The sequence below is a fragment of the Lacerta agilis genome, chromosome 4 (genome assembly GCF_009819535.1).
Source record: "Lacerta agilis isolate rLacAgi1 chromosome 4, rLacAgi1.pri, whole genome shotgun sequence".
Lineage (NCBI taxonomy): Eukaryota > Metazoa > Chordata > Lepidosauria > Squamata > Lacertidae > Lacerta > Lacerta agilis.
Genome location: NC_046315.1, coordinates 20,278,411 through 20,302,477, shown reverse-complemented (window position 1 = coordinate 20,302,477; position 24,067 = coordinate 20,278,411). Strand labels below are relative to the sequence as shown.

The window sequence follows — 24,067 nt, the reverse complement described above, 5'->3', positions numbered from 1 at the left end:
GAATGGGCCATTGGAGGAGGAAGAGGAGGAAGAGGAGGAGTTTGGATTTGATATCCCGCTTTATCACTACCCAAAGGAGTCTCAAAGCGGCTAACATTCTCCTTTCCCTTCCTCCCCCACAACAAACACTGTGAGGTGAGTGGGGCTGAGAGACTTCAGAGATGTGTGACTAGCCCAAGGTCACCCAGAAGCTGCATGTGGAGGAGCAGGGAATCGAACCCGGTTCACCAGATTACGAGTCCACCGCTCTTAACCACTACACCAGCAGGCTCTTCTTATGTTCTTATTTATGCTGAGATATTTTTCTGCACACACACACATAGGCATACTCTGCCTCCACTGTTTTGCAATTGCCTCTGTTGGTGCAGGTTTACAAGAAGACTCCAGGCTCTATTTGACCAAGGCCTCTACTGAGGTAGGAGAATGCAGGTCTGAGTTGCTAGGCAACCACCGTTGTTTCTAGAGAATAGGAGGGTGTCAGAAGTTGCTTAGCAACCGCCATGCAGTTTTTCTCCCTTTCATCCTAGGCTTGTGTCTGACCGCGCTCTCTTGGTACTCCATTTTGTGCCTCCAGGGCTGGGACTGAGGGGCAGTTTCCTAGGTTACCTGGCCTCTAATTGATACCTGACCAGTTGGGCTGTTGGCTTGAATCTGCCCCCTCCCCCCATTTGCCTCTCCTTTATTTTATCTGACATTTTAAACCTGTGTTATCCTCATTCCTACTCTTACTGTTCCCTTTTTGCTACATTCTTAATATGAATTATAAAGGGTTTCAGTATCTGTTATCCTTAATTATGCAGGTCAGCATTTTATATCTCTTTCTCCCTCGAACCCTCAGGGATTTGCAAGCACCCTGGGACTTAACCCCCCCCCCCCCAATAATAGTTTTGATTTCTGCAAGAGCTCTATCAGTGGTGGCTACTTTTTATTTTAAATAAACTTTCAGAGCTATTTTTGGAAGATCAGAGCATGAAATGAACCTGCTGCATCCGATGCCTGTCAGAAATTAGCAGCAGCCGAGCTGAACTGAGGAGCATTAGAAAGTAGCTGTTGCATTTCAGCAGTACCTCTGCTCAGGGATTGAATAAAGAGGGCTAATTTCATCGAGCCTGTGACGTCATTCCCCCTTTGTTACAAGAGTCTATTTTAAGGCTGTGGCAAATTTTGTCAGAAAAGTTTTCTGCATGCAAATGGCGGCTGTGGAATGATAAAACCAGAAGGAGGCACAATTGGTCTTTCGAGCAGCGAAGCAAACTTAAACTGGCAATCACTAGTTTGGTGGTATTTTCCCTCCTGGATGTAAAATGGACTTGGATAATATCTTCAACACAAAAGCCGTAGCCCTGGGGATTTATACTTCCATTACTATGTCTGGATAAAATGTCCTATATACAGCAGTGTCCTTTTGAGCCCTGAGGGGAGATTTTAGAACAATATGTTGAATATTTGTATAACCAGCAAAACCACATTTATTTACCGTATCTGTATTCCAGCACTATAGTTTGTCAGATGGAAATACCAGTCAAAGTATATTCTTGTTGCTTTTGCTTTTGATGGGGTGTAATATCTGTTTGTATCTGCACGAGAAAGGAAAGGAATGTTGAGTCCACAGGGCGACATGGGCACTATCTTACAACTTTTAGGGCATCTAAAAGTTATTCTTCAGCTTGGGCAGTGCTGAGTGCGAATGCTAATTTGCCAAGCACTAACCACAAGTGTGTACATGTGTACCCACAGAGTGGTGGGGGAGCAAGGTGCACAATTCAAAGCACTGATTTGAATCTTTAAAAGCCCTTAACTAGCTTGGGTTAGACATGCCTCCCGAGACCTCTTAGTAACACTGAAACTGCTAAAAAAGCAACGGGGGACATCATTTTGATCGTACCACCTGTTGCAACAAACATGAAGAGCAGCGATAACACATCTGTGAACTTCCTTTTCTTAGAGGTCTGTTACAATCAAAGAACGAATTCTTTCTGTAGGATGTTCTTCTTTGTAGTGGCAGCTCCAGGATTTTCGAGCGCGGGGCTTGTTAGGAAGTCATTCTGCAAAGAAGCAGAAAAAGGTGTTTGTAGCTTTAAATAAGTTTTCTTTAATAGTTAGGAGTGACAATCTAGGCTGATTGGTTAGAGCTGGGGATGAAAATAAAAAAGAGGAAGTTGCAGGTTGCACTTGCCTGGAGTACCCACACACTGTGAGTTTATACTATGGTGGAAAGATGTATGTAAATAGTTTTGTACATAGTCGCTTGTGAACCAGCCAAGAAATAAAGTAACTCTTGACTGAGTATTTTGCCACAAGTCTTGTAGTCTCTTGTCATCTGCTGCCAGGAAGAAACTCTGCTACAAGCTGTTTAAAGTGGTTTTGCAGAGGAGCCACCACACCAGCAGCAAGTGGAGTAGAAGTATGTGGGTGGCAACCTCCAATAGGGCTTGGGCAAGGTGCAGGCTAGGCCGCAGCCTGAATGGGCTTCCTTGCTGTCTCTGCAACCTGTTCACTTGACCAGTCCGCCGGGCAAATGGAGGGTGTTGCTTCATCTCCTTTCTCTTGTCGTTGCTTGCATGTTTAAAGAGGCCTGGTGAGCGGGTCCATGAGAGCAAGGACCAGAGAAATGCCCTTTCTCATGAATGAGCCTAGCCATATGCTCAATAATGCCTGCCATTGATGCCAGCTTTGCTTCAAGGGCCAGGATTGATCAGGTGTGGCATAGCTTATTAACTTGAGGGGTTGTGTGCGTTGTTTTGACTGCTGCTACCTGTCCCTGGCCACATGACCCGGAAGCTGTCTGCGGACAAACGCCGGCTCCCTCGGCCTATAGAGCGAGATGAGCGCCGCAACCCCAGAGTCGTCCGTGACTGGACCTAACGGTCAGGGGTACCTTCACCTTTACCTTTAACTGTCCCCAACCTTCTGGGGAGGGATACGAAAGGTTTCATCTACCTGTTTCGAGTTAAATAGATTTCTTTTATTTTGCATATAAAATAGAATGAATGTCTTTGAAAACGCAGTATTTCCTATGTTTCCGCGAATCCCCATTTTTCTTCATTAGGAGTTAAGCATGACTGTAAGAGTGTTGTAATCTCAGAGAGCAATATCCCCAAATGGGTTTTTACAAATCCATTTCAAAAGCAAGCCATGCTGCGTCAAAATTAAATCCACATGTTTCCTATACGATAACGTTGACCAAAGTGATAGCTTTCATTAAGTTTGTGGGTCTTCTTGCTAAAGAGTGGTCTTTCTTTAAGCATATACTCTTGTATTTCAGGCCTGGAAAATCCTCCTTAATACTTTCAAACAGGAATTCCAGGGACCCCTATCAGTCTAGGTTTTCCCCCCCAAGCCATGGAAATTCCTGCTTGGAAGCATCTTTTCCCTCATGCTTACATGTTTAAAGAGGCCTGGTGAGCGGGTCCATGAGAGCAAGGGCCAGAGAAAGGCCCTTTCTCATGAATGAGCGTGGCCATGTGCTCAATAATGCCTACCACCCATAATTCCACCCATAAGGAAAGAAGGAAGAAAAAGAGGGAACCTTGTGTGGTGGTTTGGGGGCCCTTCAATAATAGATAAAAGAAAGTGTTTGCTCTTACGTGGAAGGATGCCCTCACTGGGACTTAACTACTGAGCATATGTACTGAGCTGAAAGGGACATAAAAGTGAAAAAATAATAATTAAGAATTTGGTCCCCAAATGTATGTTGGGATTAAAGTGAATCCCAGGTCTGAAAAGGTTGAAGTCTGTTATTCTGCATTGACTAGCAATAGCTCTCTGGGCTTTGAACCTGAGCTACAGCCCCTGCGAGCCTCGGAAGAGACATGTATCTGGGATGGTGCTGCAGGTATGGAGAGGAGTAGTACCCAAAGGAGGAGGGGGATTAGGTGTGCATATGGTAGATTTGGAGGAGTAGACAGATGCTTCCCCCAGAGCTATGTGCCAGGCACAGTGCAAAACAGAAAACTTCCAATGGACATCAACAGTAAAGAGCTCCCCATCGCAAGTAAAACATTGCCTCCAGGTGGCTGTTTTTTGTTACAAAGAAATAAATAATAAAAGATTTATCTCTCAATCTTTCTCTCTTTTGGGATGCTGACAACGTCACCGATGATTTCTCCTGCGTATGTGAAGGCAGACGAGCTCCTGAAAAATATTTGTGGGCTAGTAACTTTTGTGGACTTACTTCACGGCAGTGTATGTACCTAAAATGATTAGATGGGCATAACAGCTGTATCTGTCTGGGTCTGTGCCATGCCTGTACCCCACAGTTACTGAGCTACCAGTAAATTAAGGGTTCAGAAGGGAGGAGACTGGTTGGTGACAGCCAATACGGGTTTAGGAGAACCGCTGGATTGGGAGTTGGGTTTTGTTATTAAGGAGTAAGTAAATACCCACCCACTTCCCTCCACAGAGGTTGAATATGGAAAGCCAAGAGGCTGGCAGGGGGGATGACATGGGGCAGCTGGAATCCTGAACAGGGCACACTCCATACTGCAACATTTTGTTGCAGGCCCCACTTGTCAACAAAATTGACATTTGTGGCCAAGTGGAGCATAAGTAAACCTGCTGCTGGGATAAAGAGCAACAGAAGGACATAATTGTCATGCTCTGCTCGTAAGCACACTGTTCTGACATTCAGAAGAGAATAGTGGACTAGACAGACCTTGCTCTGGATCCAGCAAGGCAGCCCTTATGTTCTCATGCGTCCAGAGGGTCTGATCACGTCAGAGGGGCGGCACTTGCCTGCATCAGTGCTAAATTTATGGGTTCCAGGCATATTCCAATATAGCAAAATCCTCTCAAAGAGGCAAACAATACAGAGACTAAACAGCATTAAATGCTTCTTGTTCGCAGAAGGAAGGCAGCTGAGGAAACAGTGGGAGCCTTTTGTAAGAAGCTAAGCGTGGGCAGTTGGTAAAATTTAATAAACCAGGCTATGCTGGAAGCCTGGCTTGAATCCTTGGCTTTGTAATCACATGAGGTACCCAAGGCCTGCATTACTTTTCCTGGGGGGGATTAAGTTCTCGCTACACCAGTCAGCGTGTGAGAGATCAAGAGGCAATGAAAACTGTTAAACTCTCGGCCTCAGGAGCCAAAAGTTCCCAGCAGCAAACTTTCAGTAGCAAATACTTTGTGGCTTAGGGCAGACAGACTCTAATTCCAAATAAGCAAATTGATAGGAAGGATAAGTAGGGGTGGCTTGTGGCCTGGCGTTGCCAGACAAGCAATAAGATGGCAAGTTGTATATTGAAGACATGTGAGGTCAAGTCATTTGTACTTCATCAGGTGGGATTTGCCTGCATTCCAAATTGGCTGGCCACCAGCTCCTCATCATTGGTCTAGAACAGGCTTCCTCAACCTCGGCCCTCCAGATGTTCTGAGACTACAATTCCCATCATCCCTGACCACTGGTCCCAGGGATCATGGGAATTGTAGGCCAAAAACATCTGGAGGGCCGAGGTTGAGGAAGCCTGGTCTAGATCTAGCAACCCTAGATGTAGCTTGGAGACTTCATTGTGCTTTGAAAGGGCTTTGGGAGGTAATATAATTTCAAATTAGCATTATTTATATCAAATGATAGTTGAGAGCACTTTTTGCCAATGTTGGTTTGTCCAGAGTGCCCCCCCCCACATCTCTTTCATATGCACCTTGGAAGCAATAGTAGCTGGGCTACTGGTTGTATTGGAAGGATCCAGCCTCGCATTCAGTAAGGACTGGGGAGCAATTGTGAAGCAAAGGATTGTTTCCAATGCTGTAGTCCAGGCATGTCCAACAGGTAGATCGTGATTTACCAGTAGATTGCGGGGGTGTCCCACCTTTAGGCAAACCTTCCCCTAAAAAAAGCTCCAGAACTTTGGCCAACCTTCTCCTTAAAAAAGCTCCAGAACTTTGATCAACCCCCCCCCCCAAAGCTTAACAACTCCTGGCAATGAGAATGGGTAGATCACAGTTGGTCTTTTTATACTGTGAGTAGATCGCAGTCTCTTGGGAGTTGGACGTGCTTGCTGTAGTCAGTCTACTAAGATTTAGATGAAGAGGGGACAGTTGGGTATATCTTACTGAATCAATCAAGATCTGTTAAATGTTGGGTGTGGGCTTAATTTGTGCGAATCGTCGTTAACATAGTTAATAAAATCACACACAAAGCATGTCTGTCTTGCTTTGTTCTCTAGCCAATCTCAATTTGTACTGCAAGTAAGTCCCCCCCCCCAAAATAAGGCAATCTCCCACACTTTATTATACCAGGATACAAGGTTGGCACCTACTAAGTCCTTCCTATAATAGCTTAGGCAGCAGTTTACAAATCTGACCCCAATTCTTTGCAATGTGATGGTGCTTCTCCGTTTTCAAATATATTCAGTAGTGCCACAGGGGGCGGGAGAGGGTAATTGCTATGACCTATAATCTTAATTATTTCCTGGGAAATTGAGGTGCAGAATTTTGGTGTTTGGCACAATACCGCCACATGTGGACACATGTGCCTTCTCCTGGCACCTCGCTGAGGAAGAGGGAGGCATGTATGCCAATCCACGAGGGGTTAAATATCATCAGTGAATTAATTTTAGTGTTAACTCTCTGTTCCTCTCTGAGATGGATTTATATTTTTTTTGGGGGGGGGGGCTCATTGCCACAGTCTGAGCAAGGTATTAACAAGAATGATGCGATCCAAGTCCTTCCCACACCATCATGGTCCCCTTCAGTTTGTTGTACTCAGTAACCAAAACACATTTGTATAAAGATGAAATTAAACCCCTTGATACGGCGTTCTGATTTTTAATTTAAAGGGCTAAATGACGAGTGGCGCTTTCTGAGAAAGATTTATTGTGCGTTTATGTTCCGAAGTTGTTGTCAAGAGTAGACACAGGAGAGGCTGGTTACCTAATTTATATTTTAGCTGTTCTTGAGAGATGGGGGTTCCATTCACGTCAAGATCACACAGAAATTTAATGCCTTTGTCCCTCCATCTCCTGGTACCATAGCTATGCCATTTATTGAACGTTGGATGAGATGCCAAGAGGAAGAGGGGGGATGGTGAAGGAGACAAGTAAACTCCTTTCTGTGTCTAGCACTTAAAAGTCATACATAAGCATCTGTTTTGAAAATTAGGGCAAGGTCTAAATTTGTTTTTAGAGAACCAAAGAGCATGTAGTGGTAGTCGCATCTGTCATGTTGGAATTGAGTTTGGGCCATAGTTTATCCTCATGTTCCACAAGTTTTACTAATTTCAGTGAGCCTGCTCCGAGTAGGGCTTAGCTGGATACAACCCAAACACTTCCCCTCTCCTGGTATCTGAAAAAAGAAAGACATCAGCACGTCAGCCGATTTAGATCCCGTTTCTTCTTTCTCGCCCTAATCTGCACCGGCTACTGCTGACCCATTTCTTGCTTCGCTCCCATCTGATGGGTGGATGGTACTCCAGTTTCGATTCGAAAGTCCATTCATATTTGCTGCAGTTCTTCTAGAGAAAGGTAACCAGGCAACGGTGTCCCATGTCCTGGTTACCTCCATATTGCATTATTGCAGTGCACTGCACATGAGACTTCCCTTGAGGAGGGCTTGGAAGCTCTAACAAGTGCAGAATGCAGCAGAATGCACTAAGTGTGCTCTCACACTTGCCGTTCACACTTAGTCGTAGTTTGGCTTAGCGTAGTGTACAAATCATGCCAGTATAAGACAGCTTCCTATGTTCAAGAAGTGTGTAAGAGCGGAGACATCTATCTATCTATCATCTATCTATCTATCTATCTATCTATCTATCTATCTATCTATCTATCTATCTATCAGATGTGATAGATAAACAGGTTCCATTTCAATAGAAGTTTAAAATAGGTGAGCTGCTGTTCAACCCCCGTGGTAGGAGTTTGCAAGCTGTTGAGTCCCTCAGATCTGCCGAATGAAGAGTTAAGTGTAATCTGGAAGTTGGCCTACTCCTACAGCTGCAGAATTTGATCCAAATAAAGGTATCACTTTGCAGGGCTTTTGTTCCTCCTTTCTTTCTTTCTTTAAAATCACATTGCATCCTGTATTCTCCATGCCAATGTTATAGCTATCATTATCAAACAATGACTCACTTTCTATATAGCCTCTTTAACAATGATTTCCCTCTCCTTCTCTCTCTCTTTCTCTTTTTTTTTGTCTACATGGCCCGCCAAATGCAATTTCATCTCTGTGCAAGCAGCCTTGCGGAACTTTCCTAGCTCTAAGAAATGCCCCTTTCTCTCCCGGCCGCTCTTCTCTTTGAATTCTCTCACCCCCCCCCCACCTCCCCCTGCTTGTTTTTCTTTGCATTATTTTGCCTATGCCTTTAGCAGTGGGAGCAGCACTCAGAATGCAAGCGCCTGCTCTGATGTCTATCTAGGCATCTTTGCATGCTCTGCCACGCATTCCCTCGTCACGAACGCTTGCTCCAGCGTCATGTTTACACTGCAGAGTGGTATTATTAGCTTCATGCGTATCACTCACACTTGTGAGGGAAGGGCTGGGTGTGAAGACACACTATTCCGAAACCCCCTCTTTGAAAGAAACATTGGAAAGGATTGTGTGAGAACAAATATCCAGCATTGCCTCCCATAACATATAAGACATATAAAAATTTGTGTATATAACACGTATTATTGACTGCGGTCCTTAGCGGTGCACAATGGGCAAGCTGGAAATTTGATCTTCATTGACTTTGCCACCTCCGAGAATAAAGAAAATGGGTAGAAACGAAAATAGTAATTGGAAATCGGTCCTGTGGAGGAAAGCTGTCATGAGAGGCGGATTGATTTGGCAGTGGCAGACGTAGCGCTATTGATTGCGAGTCCTTAGTGAATTAAAAAGAAGACCAGGAGCCTTAATGCACCTCCCTCTATTTCCTTTTGTGTCTGTGGGTGTGGGGGGGGGGAACGAGACAAAGAAGTGGCGACTTGGATTGTGCTGCTGGGATAAAGACTTACAAAGAGTCAGGGAGATGCTATCGAAATTGCAAAAGGATTATTGTTCTCATAATTATTATTGCTATTATTATTAAAAGTGGGGTAGAAATTACTTTCTGGAAGGCTTCTATGATGGCATTTGAGGAGGCAGAACTAGAGCAAAACCCTGTTGCAAAATGTGGATATCACACACACACACACACTCTCTCTCTTGATATTCTTTAATTTAAATTATTTCATTCCTTTACATCTTCATAACACACTTTACAGTACATTTCAAATTATAGCTATTTTCAATTCTATGTTCATGTATCTAAATAACTCTTCCTTATTCCCCACCCTGTGACTTCCCCTCCACCACCTAACAGCTTCTTCTGTTTAACACTCTGTTTCTATTGTGTTGTGAATATTGTTTTTAATTTCCCCCATAAGCCATCTAGCCATATTTTGCCTTTACAAAATTTGGCTGATGCATATCAGTAAATTTGTTTTGGAACAATGTTTTTCCATGTATTCTTCTACACATATTGCCACTATAATATCCCCTGTCGGAGGCAGCAATGCTTCTAAATACCAGTTCCTCCTTGCAGGTTTCCCATAGGCATCTGGTTGGCTGCTGTGAGAAGAAAATGCTGGACTTAGATGGGCCACTGGCCTGATTCAGCAGGTTCCTGTGTACTTAAATGGAGCATTTTGAGTGCTGGCTCTCAGCCATGGCCAATGCTAGGTTGTGCCTCTTCTGGGGGGGAGGGGGAGAGACATTTAATTTAATTTTTTATTTTGCTCCATGTGTGGTCCGTACAACCTGCAACCCACCAAGTTTTGCACAGCCCCACCAGCCAGGTATGGCAGTCCTTTAAGGGCTTAGTAAGTTTCCTTGTTTTTTTGCTGCCTGCCTTGGACTGCAAAACCAGGGGTGATGTCTAGGTCCTGGCAAGCCAACCTCAGCATCAGTGAATGGCCAACTAGATGTCTTTGGGAATCCCACAAGCAGGACAAGAGGGCAATAGCTCTGTCACGATGTACCCCAGCTACTGGTATTCAGAATCATATTGGCTTTCATCCTGGAGGTAGTATATCATTGTCTTGACTAATAGCTATGGATAGCCTTATTATGTATGAATTTGTCCAAACCTGACAGGAGCACGTCAGCAATAACTCACACGGCTTCAGTTAACTCTTTATTCAAAGAAGCAAGACAGCTCAGGAGGCCAGGCCTAGTGAGCACAGCAACATGTCCTGGTAGAACTTGCCCCTATGAGGCAGTTGTGAGGACTGAAGGTCCCTGCCTTCCCACTGCTCCCTAAGTCTCCTCCTCCCCTGGTTCCTCCCCAAGCAATCTGAGGCTCCTTCATCTTGCCAGTCTTTGCTCCGCCCTCGTCCTACCTCTTTGGATTCTGGGAAACTGGAGGGGAGGGGAGCTGGTCGCAACAGAAGTGGGGGACAGCCCAGCCTCCTCATGAGCCTGATACATTGCTGCCTCTTGGCTCTCCTCCTCTCCAGCCTCTGGTTTTGGAGTGCTCTCAGTCACAGACTCTTCCTGCTCACTAAACCCTGTTGCCTCTTCAGCTTCTGCCAGCTCCTCCTCCCAGTCTTCTCCCTCTGACCACTCATGGTTGTCCCACCACCAATCCTCTGGCCCCGAGGCTTCTTCCCTTGGGGGTTCCCCAACTGGTGCCTCCCACCACTGCTCTGCATCCAGCCAGTCCGTCACAAAATGCCTTGTAAAATTGTAGGGTGGTAGCTCAGTGGCCGAGCTTCTGCTTTGCATGCAGAAGGTTCCTAGGTTCAATCTCCAACATCTCCAGGTACACCTTGGAATGTCCCATTCCTGAATATCTGGAGAGCCACTGTCAGTCAGTGTAGGCAGTACTGAACTCAGTGGACCAGTAGCCTGACTCTGTACAAGGCTGCTTCTGTGTTCCCAAAGACTGTGTGATTCTGAGTGCAAATGCCTGCTGTGTCCGTAAACACACAATCAAAATGCTGATTTCTGTGGCAAATCTTGCCCACTTACAGTTAATTCTCAGAAATAACAGATGATTTCCCCCTCTTTTCTACAGATTGTTATGGATTTCAAACATCCGGATGGACATGCCGCAGCAGTTATGCTGCCTCAGCGTAGCTTGCTGGTAATGTCTGGAGAATCTAGATACCTCTGGACCCATGGGTAGGTGTTGACAGTCACAAGTTAATTATATTACATGCATAAAAATGGCAGAGCAGACTGGCGGCAGACTTCCCTTCTTGTTTCTTTAGCAGTCACCAGTTAATGATGATAATCCATTTGCCGTTTTTTGTTTATTTACAGCAGGGCTAGGAAGTCTGTGTTCCTCCAAATGATCCTGGACTCCAACTCCCATCCTCCCTGATCATTGGCCATGCTGGCAGGGGCTGATGGGTGTCGGAGTCCAACAACAGCTGGAAAACCACAGGTTCTCTACTCATGAACTAGAAGAATAAAGGTGATAGGCAGGGAGATGTCAGAATATGACGTGGGCCCTTTGACCTTTTGAAGATATGCCCATTTATGTTGGTTTTAGAAACCAGGCTAGATGTTTTAATATAACTAAAAAATGGTGAGGTAGTGTGCACAGGTATGTGGTTTTTAGGTCTGCTTTGTTCAGACTCGCAAAGCAATGATATGGTTTGCTGCAGCTTATTCTGCCACGGCTGAACTCGGCTCAGCAGCATAAAAGTCAATAAGAGGCTGAGCGCTTGTCTTGCTGGGAGTCAAGTGCTCACGACTTTTGAAGTCAGCAATTCTGATGGGCTCTCAACTAGTCCCCTGGACAGATATACCGCCCCTCCGAGGCAAATTCTGCATTGATGAAGCTCGTTTATCAAGTTGGGGGGGGGGGAGGCTGGACGTGAGAAAGATTTGGAGTTTTGCAGGATTTCCCTGAGGAATCTCAAACAGACTGTATGGAGGGATACTTGGGCAACATAGTTCCCAAGATTCATTTTCCTGTACCAGACAGATTTATTTATTATGTTACAATCCCACCAATCCTCCAAGGTGCTCAAGAATGGTATTTATGGGTCTTTCCTCCCACTTTCATTCTCTCAGCAACCGTGTGAGGTAGATTAGATAGAGAGGCAGCGTCTTGCCCAAAGAGAACATCATGGCTGATCAGGGATTTGAACCCAGGCTCCTTTGAGGCACTATCCAGGGCATTGCCCTTCCTCTGAAAGGTCCTCACTGTGGGCATTTCCCTTGTCAGTATCAAGGTCCGTAAACAATGTCAGCAAATGAGGTATGCAGATCCAAGAGGGACCTGCAGCAATGTGTTGTAGTGCAGAGCAATTCGTTTTAGCCCAGCAGCGTCATAGTCTCGAACTCTGAAGAGAAGGAGGAACCAGCTGTCTCTGGGGGGCTGTTGTACCCCCAACTGGGGAATCAAGCCAAGCTCCTGATGCAGGTGTTTCAAGAGCTGGTGGTTCGAAACCTGCAGAGCCTGAGATGGGTCTCTCCCCGCCCCCCAGGTACATAGTCATTAGACACTTGTCTCAGTATTTCACAGGTTTTAATGAACCATTTCATCTAATATGTTTGTCATGTTAGATAATAATCCTAGCTTCTGTTTTGTTTTAAAGCATCACACCTAGGAAGTTTGACATTGTTCAGGCATCTGAAGGACAGAAAATTGGAGCCGTCACTGCTGACATTGGAGATTTAACCTTGAACAAGAGAGGGGAAAGGACATCTTTCACTTTCAGAAAAGTGAGGAGAAGCCCTTGCAATTGCTGTAAGTTCCAGTTATTCAGTTGCAAACAATGGAGCTTGTTGGGTCCCATTCCTTTAAGGCTATGCTCCCCACACTTAGCCCTCAGCTCTCAAAGGCATGGCCTCATTAAACATTGTGCCATGTTCATTCTACACTTGTACGGAATCAAACACTCTGTGGAACTCCCTGCCCATTGACACCAGACCAGCACCTTAACCATACTGTTTTGGGCACCTGCTAAACAATTTTTTTTTCTTTAGGGAAGTCTGGCCAGCTATGTAAAGTCAGCATATATTTTAATGAGTGATTTACTTTAGAATGAGTATTTTTAACTGCAGGTCTTATTTATAATTTTAAATTATTTTGGGTCAACTTCTGACTTTTATCAATAATATTAATGTATTTTTTACGCAAACCATTTTCACAGTTAAGCAGTATGCAAATTCTGTAAAAGAAATGCATTTTAAAAAAGCAAGCTTCAGCATGTCTTGCTGAGGCTACAGCATCTTGGGACGCTTACCACGTATTGCAGCAGTAGCCAACGTGGTATCCTGCAGATGTTGCGGACTGCAACTCTGGCCTTCCTCACCATTGTCCATGCTGGGCTGATAGGTGTTGTAGTATGGCAACATCTGAAGGGCACCATATAGTCTATCCCTCCTGTATCAGGGGTGTCGGCCACTCGTCTCTAGGCTCTCCTGGCCTCCAGTTGTGGAACTAGCTATCTTGGCAATATGGGAGCCCCACTTTGGGCAAAGGAATAAATAAACTAGGGCCGAGTGGAAGTATTGGCACTTCTTCCCTCCTCTCTGGATATTCTTGCCAACCGTGCCCTAGGGCGTGACCACTGATGACCACTACATTCCTACTGGTCCCCTTCCCCTTCCCCTTCCCACTCCCAGGACTCTCAACTTGTCATGGTTCACCCAGGGCTGACTCATTTCCTCTGCAACACTTAATGCTGTCCCTTCCAAACCCCACCCTCGCTCCAGCTTTGCCACCTCTGATTGGTTGGTTGGGTGGAGCAGCAGCAGGTGGAGCAGCAGCAGGTGAGCGCTTAGATTCCTGCCCTTTTGACTGGGTCTGTTGCACCACAGGGCTTTTATTCCTTGGTCGGTCTGCTGCTGCTACACAATACCGATTTCACCTGGAAGTAACCTTTTTCCTTTGTTGTCTCCTTTTTAAAACAAACCACTACCCCTTCTTCTGGACTAGTGACAAATTTGTCTTTGAAAGTTCAACAGGAGTAAGCAATATTTCCCACCTTTTACCTTCCAGAAAGCGTTCCTTTGGCCAAAGAACACCCTTTAGCACACAACAAGCCCCTTAATCAAAGTAAGACTTTTGAGTCAAGCATAGCTCTAGTAGTTCAGACAGTTTTACACAAACAATCTGATCGATGTGTTCCGAGAGAGAAAAAAAGATTTTGATTTGCTTCTTATGGTGTAAACTTTGGGAATTGCTGTTAAGGTTTGTTGCCATCTAGGGACGGTGGTTCTTGGTAGTCACCCAATATAAGTTTGGGCTTTTTGATGCTGATGTCACACCATGCGCTGAAGCACCCTCTCTTCACCCTTATTTAAACTTGTACGATGCAGTTGTACTGTTTTTGCATGCAATGTGGTGCAGATATAGCATGGAAACAATGGTTTGTAAATTGAGATCCAGCCTAGGGGCACGCACTCACTCCCCTGCCCTGCTCCCCCTCCCCAAAGAGAAGTCTTCTCTCCCTTCCTATCTCAACATTAAAAGTTTTGAAGAGTTATTTGTGCACTGGTGCTAACTATGCAACAGTTTATTCTAACCATGGTTCTCTTTTGTGCCAGAATTTGGTATTATGGTTTCACACGAACCATTAACTTTGGTGCTCTAAACCATGGTTAATGTTGACAGTTATATGCAGACATGCAAAGTGAGTTTTGTAATCATGCTTATAGGGTTGCTGATCTTCCCTTCTAGTAGAAGCCCCTTATGCCTTGAGAGATGGCACTCCAAAAGATCCCCAGAATTTTGGAGGGTGCACAGGGGGCTCAAAGTACAAGGGGTAGGATCTGGAAAGCCCCTATACATGGGTAGAATACTTCTAGTATTTTGGATCCTGGCCGTAGTGTTTTTCAGATACAGTTCCTAAGATGTAAACCTAAGTCTAGTAACTACTCTGCCCATGCCATAGTTGCACCCTGATCCTCTTAGAGTATTTCAGTTGAAACCAAGGTCTACCATTTAGTTCAGTGTTTCCCAAACTTGAGTCTCCAGCTAGCTAGCAAGACCAGTGGATAATGGGATGATGGGCATTGTAGTCCAAAAAAACCTGGAGACCCAAGTTTGGGAAACACTGATTTAGTTCATCAAATATATAGGCTTTAGTGTAAGATCACTAACTAGGTAATAGATGAAGGGTGTGCCATTTTCAATTCAATTCAATTCAATTTTAAAACTGAAACTCAAAATGTGCAATTCAGTTTGCGATTTTCAGAATTCTCTGTTAAGTGGGCGCAATCCAAAATGGACTGCTCTAGTTCTTTACGGACAAATAAATCCTTATCCTTTCCTACCCTGTAGCTTATCCTTCTGTGTGTGACAGTCAGCGTAAGGACACAGAGCCCTCCTTCCTGGACAATGAGAGAGAAGCCTCGAAGCTAGAAGAAAAGTATGTCCACGAGGTGTATGAAGGGATTGCCACGCACTTCAGTAGCACGAGACACAGCCCATGGCCGCGAGTCGTTGAATTCCTGAGGACTTTGCCATGTGGGGCTGTTGTGGCTGATGTTGGCTGTGGCAACGGAAAGTATTTAGGAGTCCGCAAAGACTTACATATGGTAAGGAACTATGTGATTTCAGTCCACCTTGCTTTGAAGGGGATAGTTATCCTATCAGGATTGCATCTCCTATGACATTTTTCCTGCATGGAAAGCTTTCACTCCCTCCCTTTTTCTTTTTCTTTCTCCTTCTTTACCTTCCCTCCTGAAAAGCTCCCACAAAGTGACTTACAACACAGTAGTTGAGTTTCGAATACATAGGCTGGAATCATGGGGAGGAGCCTGTGACTAATGTTTCCAATCCCTTAGATGGCAATTCGGACTTTTATTTGGCTTTGGAAGGTCACCTGAGTTGAGCCAATATTCAAACAGCCATTCAAAATGATAAAGAGTTCCTAAAGACCAATAAAGCCGTTGTAACAATTGTGGCATGTGTCAGAACTACAGGTAGGCCAGGGTTGTGGGTGGCCGAATCTGGAACTGGAGCATGTGCTTGCCATCACAGTGGGATCCTGGCTCTCAGTTGCTGGCACTGGCTGTAATGCACTCGGCTGGAAATTATGGATGTGGAGAGGCAGATTGGCACTGGCTTTTGAGATGAATAAAAATGAACAGTATCCCTTTTATCTTTGAGTGAACTCATTCCCTCCTCCTCTTCTCAATAGCAGGGCTGCTTTCCATGGTCCTGAAACTCTTGGCTTCTCTTTCTTGTCCAGGCACACAGCACACAGCCAGCAGGGGCAGCTGTAGCATCTTGCCTCCTGGTGGGGACAGAGATATGGATCAGGACACTTATACTGCCTGCCGTTACCACCAGATCAAGCCTGTGCAGAAACAATTGTTATAGCTTTTTAGGCTTGGCCATAGACCTAGACTTCTGCAGCTCTTGGTTCCAGCTGAGGATCCCCCTGAAGTTGTGCCACCCAGTCCAATCTTGGCTTTTCCCACTGCCTTTGGAGTTTTTCCTCTTGAGTGTGTCCTGAAACTGCTGCGTCTGTATTTTGACAACTAAATTTTGCCATTACAAGCCTAACTGGTTTGGCCGACTGTGCCTGGATTCATTCTATATTACCATATAATGATACCTGAGTTTATATGTAATAATCCCAAGAAAAGTGAAGAAAATGTGATAGCACAGAGAGCAAAGTTCCATCTCCTCCCCCCCTTTCCAGGCAGTGCTTGAAGATTAAAACCCCAGGAGAGCTTTTTCATCTTTAGAGTACTTTTCACAGTTGCTGTTCAAAGTACAAAGCCAGAGGGGGGGGGTAGAGCAAGGGTGGGCAATCTGTGGCCTTTCACATTTTGATGGACTTTGACCCCCATAATCCCTGACTGCTGGCTGAGGTCTCCTGAGGGGCACAGGTTCCCTACCCCAGAGCAAAAGTGACCAATTTCTGTTTTCTCAGGAACCACATTGCCTTCCAGACCATCGTCAAGTCAATGGCACCTAGTGGTATGAGCTTCATAGCTCTTAATAAAAAGGATCTTAGACATTGCCAAGGAATTACATGCACAGTTCAGAGACGTGAAACATGACATTGTGGAAGAAAATCCCTCTCTTTCATTACCGCACTGGGGGCAAAATGTTAAGCCCACACTGATTAAAAGTAGGTAGATTGTCAGGGGCCAGGTGAAATTGCTTTGTAGGGCAGATATGGCCCTGTGGATTGTGAGGTGGCCACCCCTGCTATACAGCACAAAGCCTACATGCACAAATGTGTTTCTCTCGTCTTCTTTCGGGTATCCTTAGTTTGAAATATTCCAGGAACTTTAATCAGCTCAGCGCATAGTGAAACCATGGAACTTGCTCCCACAGGAAGCAGTGATGACTGCCAACCTAGATAGCTTTAAAGGACAGATGCATGAAGGGAAGGGCAATCAATGGGCTTGCCATTTTGACTGTGTTCTGCCTCCACAGTTAGAGGCAGCAATTCTTCTGAATACCCCTTGCTGGAAACCAAAGGAGTAGAGAGTGCTTGAAACTCAAGTGCTTGAATCCTGCTTTTGGGTTTCCCATAGGTATCTGGTCAGCCACTATCAGAATACAGTTCTGGACTGGACGGGCCATTGGCCTGATCCAGCAGGCTCTTCTGATGTTCAATCGACATATCTGAAGTCTTCCACTGGCCTACCTCTCATGATGGTGGCATATTCTGCTTCTGCCAGTGTAGCAGGTCTTCTAACAAATCCTATGACATCTCAGCTGATAGACCCTAGCCTTAAGATTGCTCCGTATGAGTAATACAATGTTAACTGGCACACAATTCGAAAGCCACTTTTAGACAGTAAGCAAACCCCAAGCTGACTTGCTTAACTTTCTCCCTCTTTGCAGCAATCTGTCATTAAAATTTGTCTCTCCAGCAAGCTCTCTCATTCAGGAACTGGCGCCTGCAATGTAGTTAATATCCCAAATCGACTAATAATTATTTTCAGGCTACAGCATTCAGGCATAAACACGCCCGCTTATAAATCAGTAGATTCCTTCTGGTTAAAAATAAATTGCCTAAAGCAGATGCATTATAATTCCAGACAGGGAATTATAATAAGAACTTTTATTTTATCAGCGAGCAGAAAGAACAGAGACAAACATGCCTGCCAATTATAATGACGATGATAATAATAAACATACATCAGGTTGCTCCGGTATTATTGCAGCATGCCCGGCAACATCACAACGGCTCACTTCATAAATTTGGTGTGGTTTTAGCTTGGATCTGAATTGTTTGACAGAGTGTGTGAGAAATGGCCAAAGGAGTGTTGAAACTACCAAGAGATTTTTTGAGAGAGACCCTTGGGGATTGGAAACGTGTGATAGATTTGCTACACTGGCCAAAAGGCAAATGTGGATTTGGGATGATGGGAACCTCGGGCATCCTTTCAATCCAAGTATTGCTTTATTGGCCAATGAAAAGGGAACATATCTTGCAGATGAAGGACTCAGGACAGCAGGCAAACAAAAAGAAAGCCAAAAATAAAAATAGGGAGCCCACTGGGTATATTACACAATTCTCCTTTTCCTGGCGATGAGAGATGGCCTTCTAGTTTTTAGACACAGCCCCTTCTCTCTGAAAGGTGACGCGGCAGCTCTCTGTGAGGGAAAACAAAACACTACGTGAAAGAAATGTTAAAGGTCCGCCTCAGAACAAGTGAAGCAAGGGAATTTCTCTCTCCTTTCTCTGTCTCGCACTGTGGCTGCATGCTGTCATCTTTCTTGCTGTGTTTGTATGAATTTGCCCGAATTTAATTTGCTTCCTCGAGACTCTCATGCTATTAGTTATAGCTGAGATGTTTCTCTAGGGAGCCACATAATTTCATTTGGTGGCTGGATTTCAAAATTAGATGTAGTTCTCTCTCCATCAGCTTTCTGATGAGTCGCATCAATCAGGTTTCAAATGGACTTAAATGATCTAATTCCACCAGGAGGAGTTAGTTATTGTGAGGTAAAGCTAAAATGACCACAGTATCCTGTGGTTCTTTTTGTTCCCCAAGCTTGGGGAGATAATCAGCATCTTGTGGATTGCGGGCTCCCTAATAATTATTATATTTTGCATCTTCCTATCTCTGCTGCTAACCTGGTAATAGAAATAAATGTGGCCACTGCAAAAATATGGCTCTATTCTAGGGTGAAACCATGGCACTTTGGTTTCTTTCCTTCACAGCCTCAAGAAATGTGGACAGGAAGAACAGAATCCTAAGATTCCTAAGATTCTTTGGAATCCTAAGAATCGGAAGATTCTTTGGGGAAAGCCATGGGGGAACCATGTGTTGAGATTCCTGCATTTCAGGGGGTTGGACGAGATGATCCCCTGGATCCCTTCCAATTCTGTGATTCTGTGACTGTTTAAAGTGGTATAATACTGCTTCAAATGTATGGTATGGATGTGAGGCAAAGGCACTCTGCAGATGCTCAGGAGTGTTCATCTTTGTTACTTTACCTGCTGCAAGGCTAAACGTTGGGATTTCAGATGGGATGATGGGCTGAGCCACATGAAACCTTGGTTCACATAAGCATTGGGGGCGGGGAGAGAGAGAGAGAATGAGTTAATTAAAATAATATGAAAGTGCCTCTGATAATCCAGTAAGATCATTACACCTTCTTAGCAACTCGTAATTATCTGTGTCCAGTCATTATGGGCATGCCTGCAGCTCCCATCGTATTATTTATATCAAATGCAAATTTAATCTGAAGCCCGTGTAGCCTTTGCAGTTTCTTCTTTGCATCTCAATTGAGGTAGGCAATGCTCCGGGGTCTTCCCCCCGCCCTCCCTCAGTGCAAGATCTAATCTTTTGTTTTGGGCAGTAGTGGATTCGCTTTAATACATAGGACATTACAAGTAAGCCCGACTTCACAATTATTTGATATAATTTAGATGCAAATTAGGAACCTCATATTCTGCCGGTCGTAGGCTTTCTTCCTCTTGGTTTGCTTAGCTGCAGCTCATTACATTTCATCAGAGTACAGTGTTGCCTCTTTTCAAGGTCACTCCAGTATTGTCTTTTTGATTGAATTCCTGCTTCCCAGTCAATTTATACTGTACATATTTGGAACAGAGTGTGATTGAAATCGGAAGAATTGTGACTCTTTTTTTAATCATGGAAGGTGGCCACAGATACAGTCAATGAAGCACTAACTTTCTCCTCTTTTCAGCTGCTTGTTTGTACATGGGACCCTTTCATAGAATTGTTCATAGACTTCTAGAGTTGGAAGGGACCCTGAACATCATCTAGTCCAACCCCCTGCAATTCAGGAATAGGCAGCTGTCCCATACAGGGATCAAATCTGCAACCTTGGTGTTATCAGCACCATGCTTTAACCAGCTGAGCTATAATGTTACTTAAACCTTTGAACCTCATTGGACTCTTAAGTGCTGCGACTTCATTGGCTAAAATGCCTGTTTGAAGTTGAGTGGTGCCTTAAATTTCTTTCATCTCTCTCAAGATTTCAGGGAGGGAGTCATAGCTCATTGGTAGGGCATCTGCTGTCCATGACCCATAGCATCTCCAGTTGGGCCTGGGATGGAATATCCCCATCTGAAACCCTGGAGAACAGCTGGCAATCAACACAGACAGTTCTGAGCTAAATGGACTCTATAATTCAGCTTCCTGGTAGAAATTTCTGCTGGTCAAAATTTGCCTCCTTTGCAATACTTTTTAAATTCTTTTTTTATTGCATTTTTAAAAATAAAAAATAGGTGTTAGCTTCTACCAAAGGCCAATGACATTTTGAGGAAAGGAAACCGAATTATTTTATTCTGGGAGTAAGGAGCACTTAGCTTTTGACACCCTCTGCAAAATGCAAATAATAATGAACTACTTCACTGAGACATTGTGGGACAGAGGAGGCTCAGAAGACAAGACAGCCATCACAGTGCAGCATTTCAAAGGAGACGGCATTTCTACCACACATGCTGGAGAAATCCAAAGGTGCCATTTGAGTGTGTCATATCTCGACAGTCCTCTTTTATTCAAATTTCTATACAAGTATGCAGTTAAAATTTTGAAGAAGTGAGATCCAACCTAGAGATACTCAATTATTTCTTCCACAGAGGCAAAAAATGTGCCAGGAATTCAAAATACTTGCAGGCTTTGTTGGGGGGAAAAAAATGTCTGAAGGAAAGTAGATCTCTTGCCTGTAGGTGATTTTTGCAAAATCCACATGAAACTTTTGTATGTATCTTGTTAAGAGTGCAATCCTTCCCATTTTCTCTTGCAGTTTGGCTGTGACCGTAGCATGGCTCTTGTGGACATTTGTGGAGAGAAGGGGTTTCAAGCCTCTGTGTGCGATGCACTCAGAGTACCAGTACGAAGCAGCTCATGTGATGCCTGTATCTCCATTGCTGTCATCCACCATTTTTCAACAGTGGCAAGTTAAAACTCTTTCCTATGATTTGTTGCCATATCCTTTACACAGCAACACTGGATGGCTTATACAGTCATAACTTGGTTCTTGAATGCCTTGGTACTCGTACATTTTGGCTCCCGAACAACAGAAACCAGGAAGTGTGTGTCTTCCGGTTTGTGAACGTTTTTCGGAAACCAAACGTCTGACATGGCTTCTGTGGCTTCTGATTGAGTGCAGGAAGCTCCTGCAGCCAATCGGAAGCCTCACCTTGGTTTTCGAATATTTTCGGAAGCCGAATGGACTTTCGGAAAAGATTACGTTTGAGAACCAAGGTACAACTGTACTGGATCAGATTGCTTGTCCATCTATCCCAGTATTGTGTCTTCCGAAAGACAGCAGCTTCCCAGGGCTCTCGGGCCAAGACCCATCATCCACTTGGACTTTCAGTGGCTAAGACTGAGCTGATATGAGCTGGTTTCAGTTGCACTCACTTTCCCGATGATGGGTGGAGCTAGAACATCAGGACACCCATGTTTAATGTCTCAGCCATTAGCTAGCTAAGAGAGCCATCCTATAGCGAGGTGAACCAGGGGTGGGCAGGATCCAATGGGTCTCTGGCTGAGCTGGGAGGTTTCTGGTGTAGCCAGGCTACATTGGCATAACACCCCATTCTTGGCTCAGCCAGAGGTGCAGGTATCTTCCCCATCCAGGCTTAGCTAGGGCCCAGCTGGCTGAGTTAAGCCTGGTGGATCTTAAGCCATTGCAACCCTAAAAAGGATGTGTGGAGGGGGCGACTCAGGCTGGATCTTAAGTAGGGCTGGGCGATATCTGGTTTTCAACATCACAATATATCACTAGCTAAACATTGTGATATACTGATATATTACAATGTCTGAAATAAAGATGGGACTATGTAGAGGCATTAGCTGGCTTCAAGGCTTCATCGTGATTTTTCCATAGCGCACACACACACACACACCGGTAATTTGCGATATATTGCCAGGTCAAAAACTATGAAGCTGATATGGACTTCAAACCGGTTTTGGACGATATATTGCCCAGGCGTAACTCCGAAGCCTGTTCAGAATGGTCATGTGACCCGGCCACCTAGCATAAATTAAACCAGCAGAAAAGGTGGTGTCACTCAAACACTGTCTTAAGTGCTTGTTTTCCCTCTGCCAGGTTTGGAAACATCCAGATTTAGGCACCAATTGTTATCTGTTTTCTTACTTAGGCACACCTTACAACAATGTGCTCACATCTTGTGGTGTTGGTTGCTCATTTTTCGTTTGAGCAAGCAATCATAAAAATGGCAAGCATAAGCAGTGTTTTAAGAGAAAAACAACAACGTTTAAATGGAGGTTGATAATTGCCTTGGGTATTATAGAGCAGGATTTTTTTTTTTTTTTACTAAATAAACAGATAAAGAGCAGTACAGGTGTTCCTGATTATATAAACCACTAGAGCACATCAGTTTTCCTTTGCTGTACTTGAGGCGTTACTCTCACTTGGAGTCCTGCTGCTGTTAACTTTTGGACTGATTTGATCTGCTTTCCCCTTGACCAGGAGAGAAGGCTGGCCGCTCTCCGCGAACTAGTCCGGTTGCTGACGCCGGGTGGAAGAGCCCTTATTTATGTCTGGGCTATGGAACAGGAATACAAGAACCAGAAGTCTAAATACCTGAAAGGAAAAAGAGCTAGCAGTGGTGCGTCGGAAGAGCTCGGCAGTGACACAGTAGAGGAAACGGGTGACAGTGACTGCCAAAGTTCAGTGCACCCCAACCAGGGCGTCGGTCATATCAAGAGCAGGTGCTGCAATGCAAACCAGGCTGTTCATGCCAAACTGCCCGTTCATACCAACAGAACATCCTTTGTTTCCCAAGACTTGCTGGTCCCTTGGCACCTGAAAGATGGCATGAAGAAAAAATCCAGGCATGTCCAGTCTCATCAACCTGTGGGATGCTCTGCAGACTCGCAGGAACTTAGTCCCATATTTCACCGTTATTACCATGTCTTCTCCAAAGGAGAACTGGAAGCGCTCTGCAAGATGCTAGATTGCATAGAGGTGCAAGAGAGTTACTATGACCAAGGGAACTGGTGTGTAGTTCTTGAAAAGCGGTAACTTGTCAACAATACCTTGCAGGCTGCCAGAGTGGAAAGGGAACATATTTGACATAAATATTTGCTTGCAAAAGGTGATTTGGGCAGCCTCTTGGCTTTTAGCCATGACTTTATGTTTATAAAATAAATCTTATTTTTACAGTGTTGCTGGGATTATTTTACTTACCAGTTTAGGAACTTGTATATTGCTCTGGCTTTACCAACCAAGTATATTTCATTTCTCTTGTTAAATTTGGTATTCTGCCTTTCAGCACTGAGGTTCTCAAGGCCGTTTACACCCCTTAACAAGGACAGCCCCAGCAGCTGCATGAACACATGGTTGAATCAGCACGTGTCACTACATGCAGCAGCATCTGTAACCTGAGTCAACCAACAGAGTAACGATAAGGTGCTGAATACTGTAAATGAGCCTAAAATGAAGGATTGTCTAGGACAGTGTGTGTGTGTGTGTGTGTGTGTGTGTGTGTGTGTGTGTGTATAGTGGTTTTGAAATCAGAGGAGGTTGAGGAAAATGGATCGTGAAGTTACATGGAAAAAACAATTAAGAGCATAAGAGCAAATGTTTGTCCTGAATGTAAAAGTTTATTATATAAAGTTAAGTAGCGTTGGCAAGTAGAAAACAAACAAACAGAAGAACCCATTAAAAAGGCAATATAAGCAGAGACTCATAAACTTTAAACTAATGCAGAATCACAAATAAGAGACCATA

The 24,067-nt window shown here is 44.4% G+C and overlaps 1 protein-coding gene across 1 annotated transcript in view; it reads left to right on the top strand.

Moving 5' to 3' along the window:
* The window catches only part of ALKBH8 (alkB homolog 8, tRNA methyltransferase), a 48,078-nt gene extending 24,621 nt beyond the window's left edge, over nt 1-23,457 (top strand). The window contains exons 8-12 of the mRNA XM_033146223.1: nt 10,973-11,079; nt 12,507-12,658; nt 15,200-15,456; nt 21,110-21,259; nt 22,805-23,457. Of these exons, the coding sequence (XP_033002114.1) occupies nt 10,973-11,079; nt 12,507-12,658; nt 15,200-15,456; nt 21,110-21,259; nt 22,805-23,359 (1,221 nt within the window). The 3' untranslated portion in view covers nt 23,360-23,457. The remainder of the gene's footprint in view (nt 1-10,972; nt 11,080-12,506; nt 12,659-15,199; nt 15,457-21,109; nt 21,260-22,804) is intronic.
* The last annotated feature ends 610 nt before the right edge of the window (nt 23,458-24,067 follow it).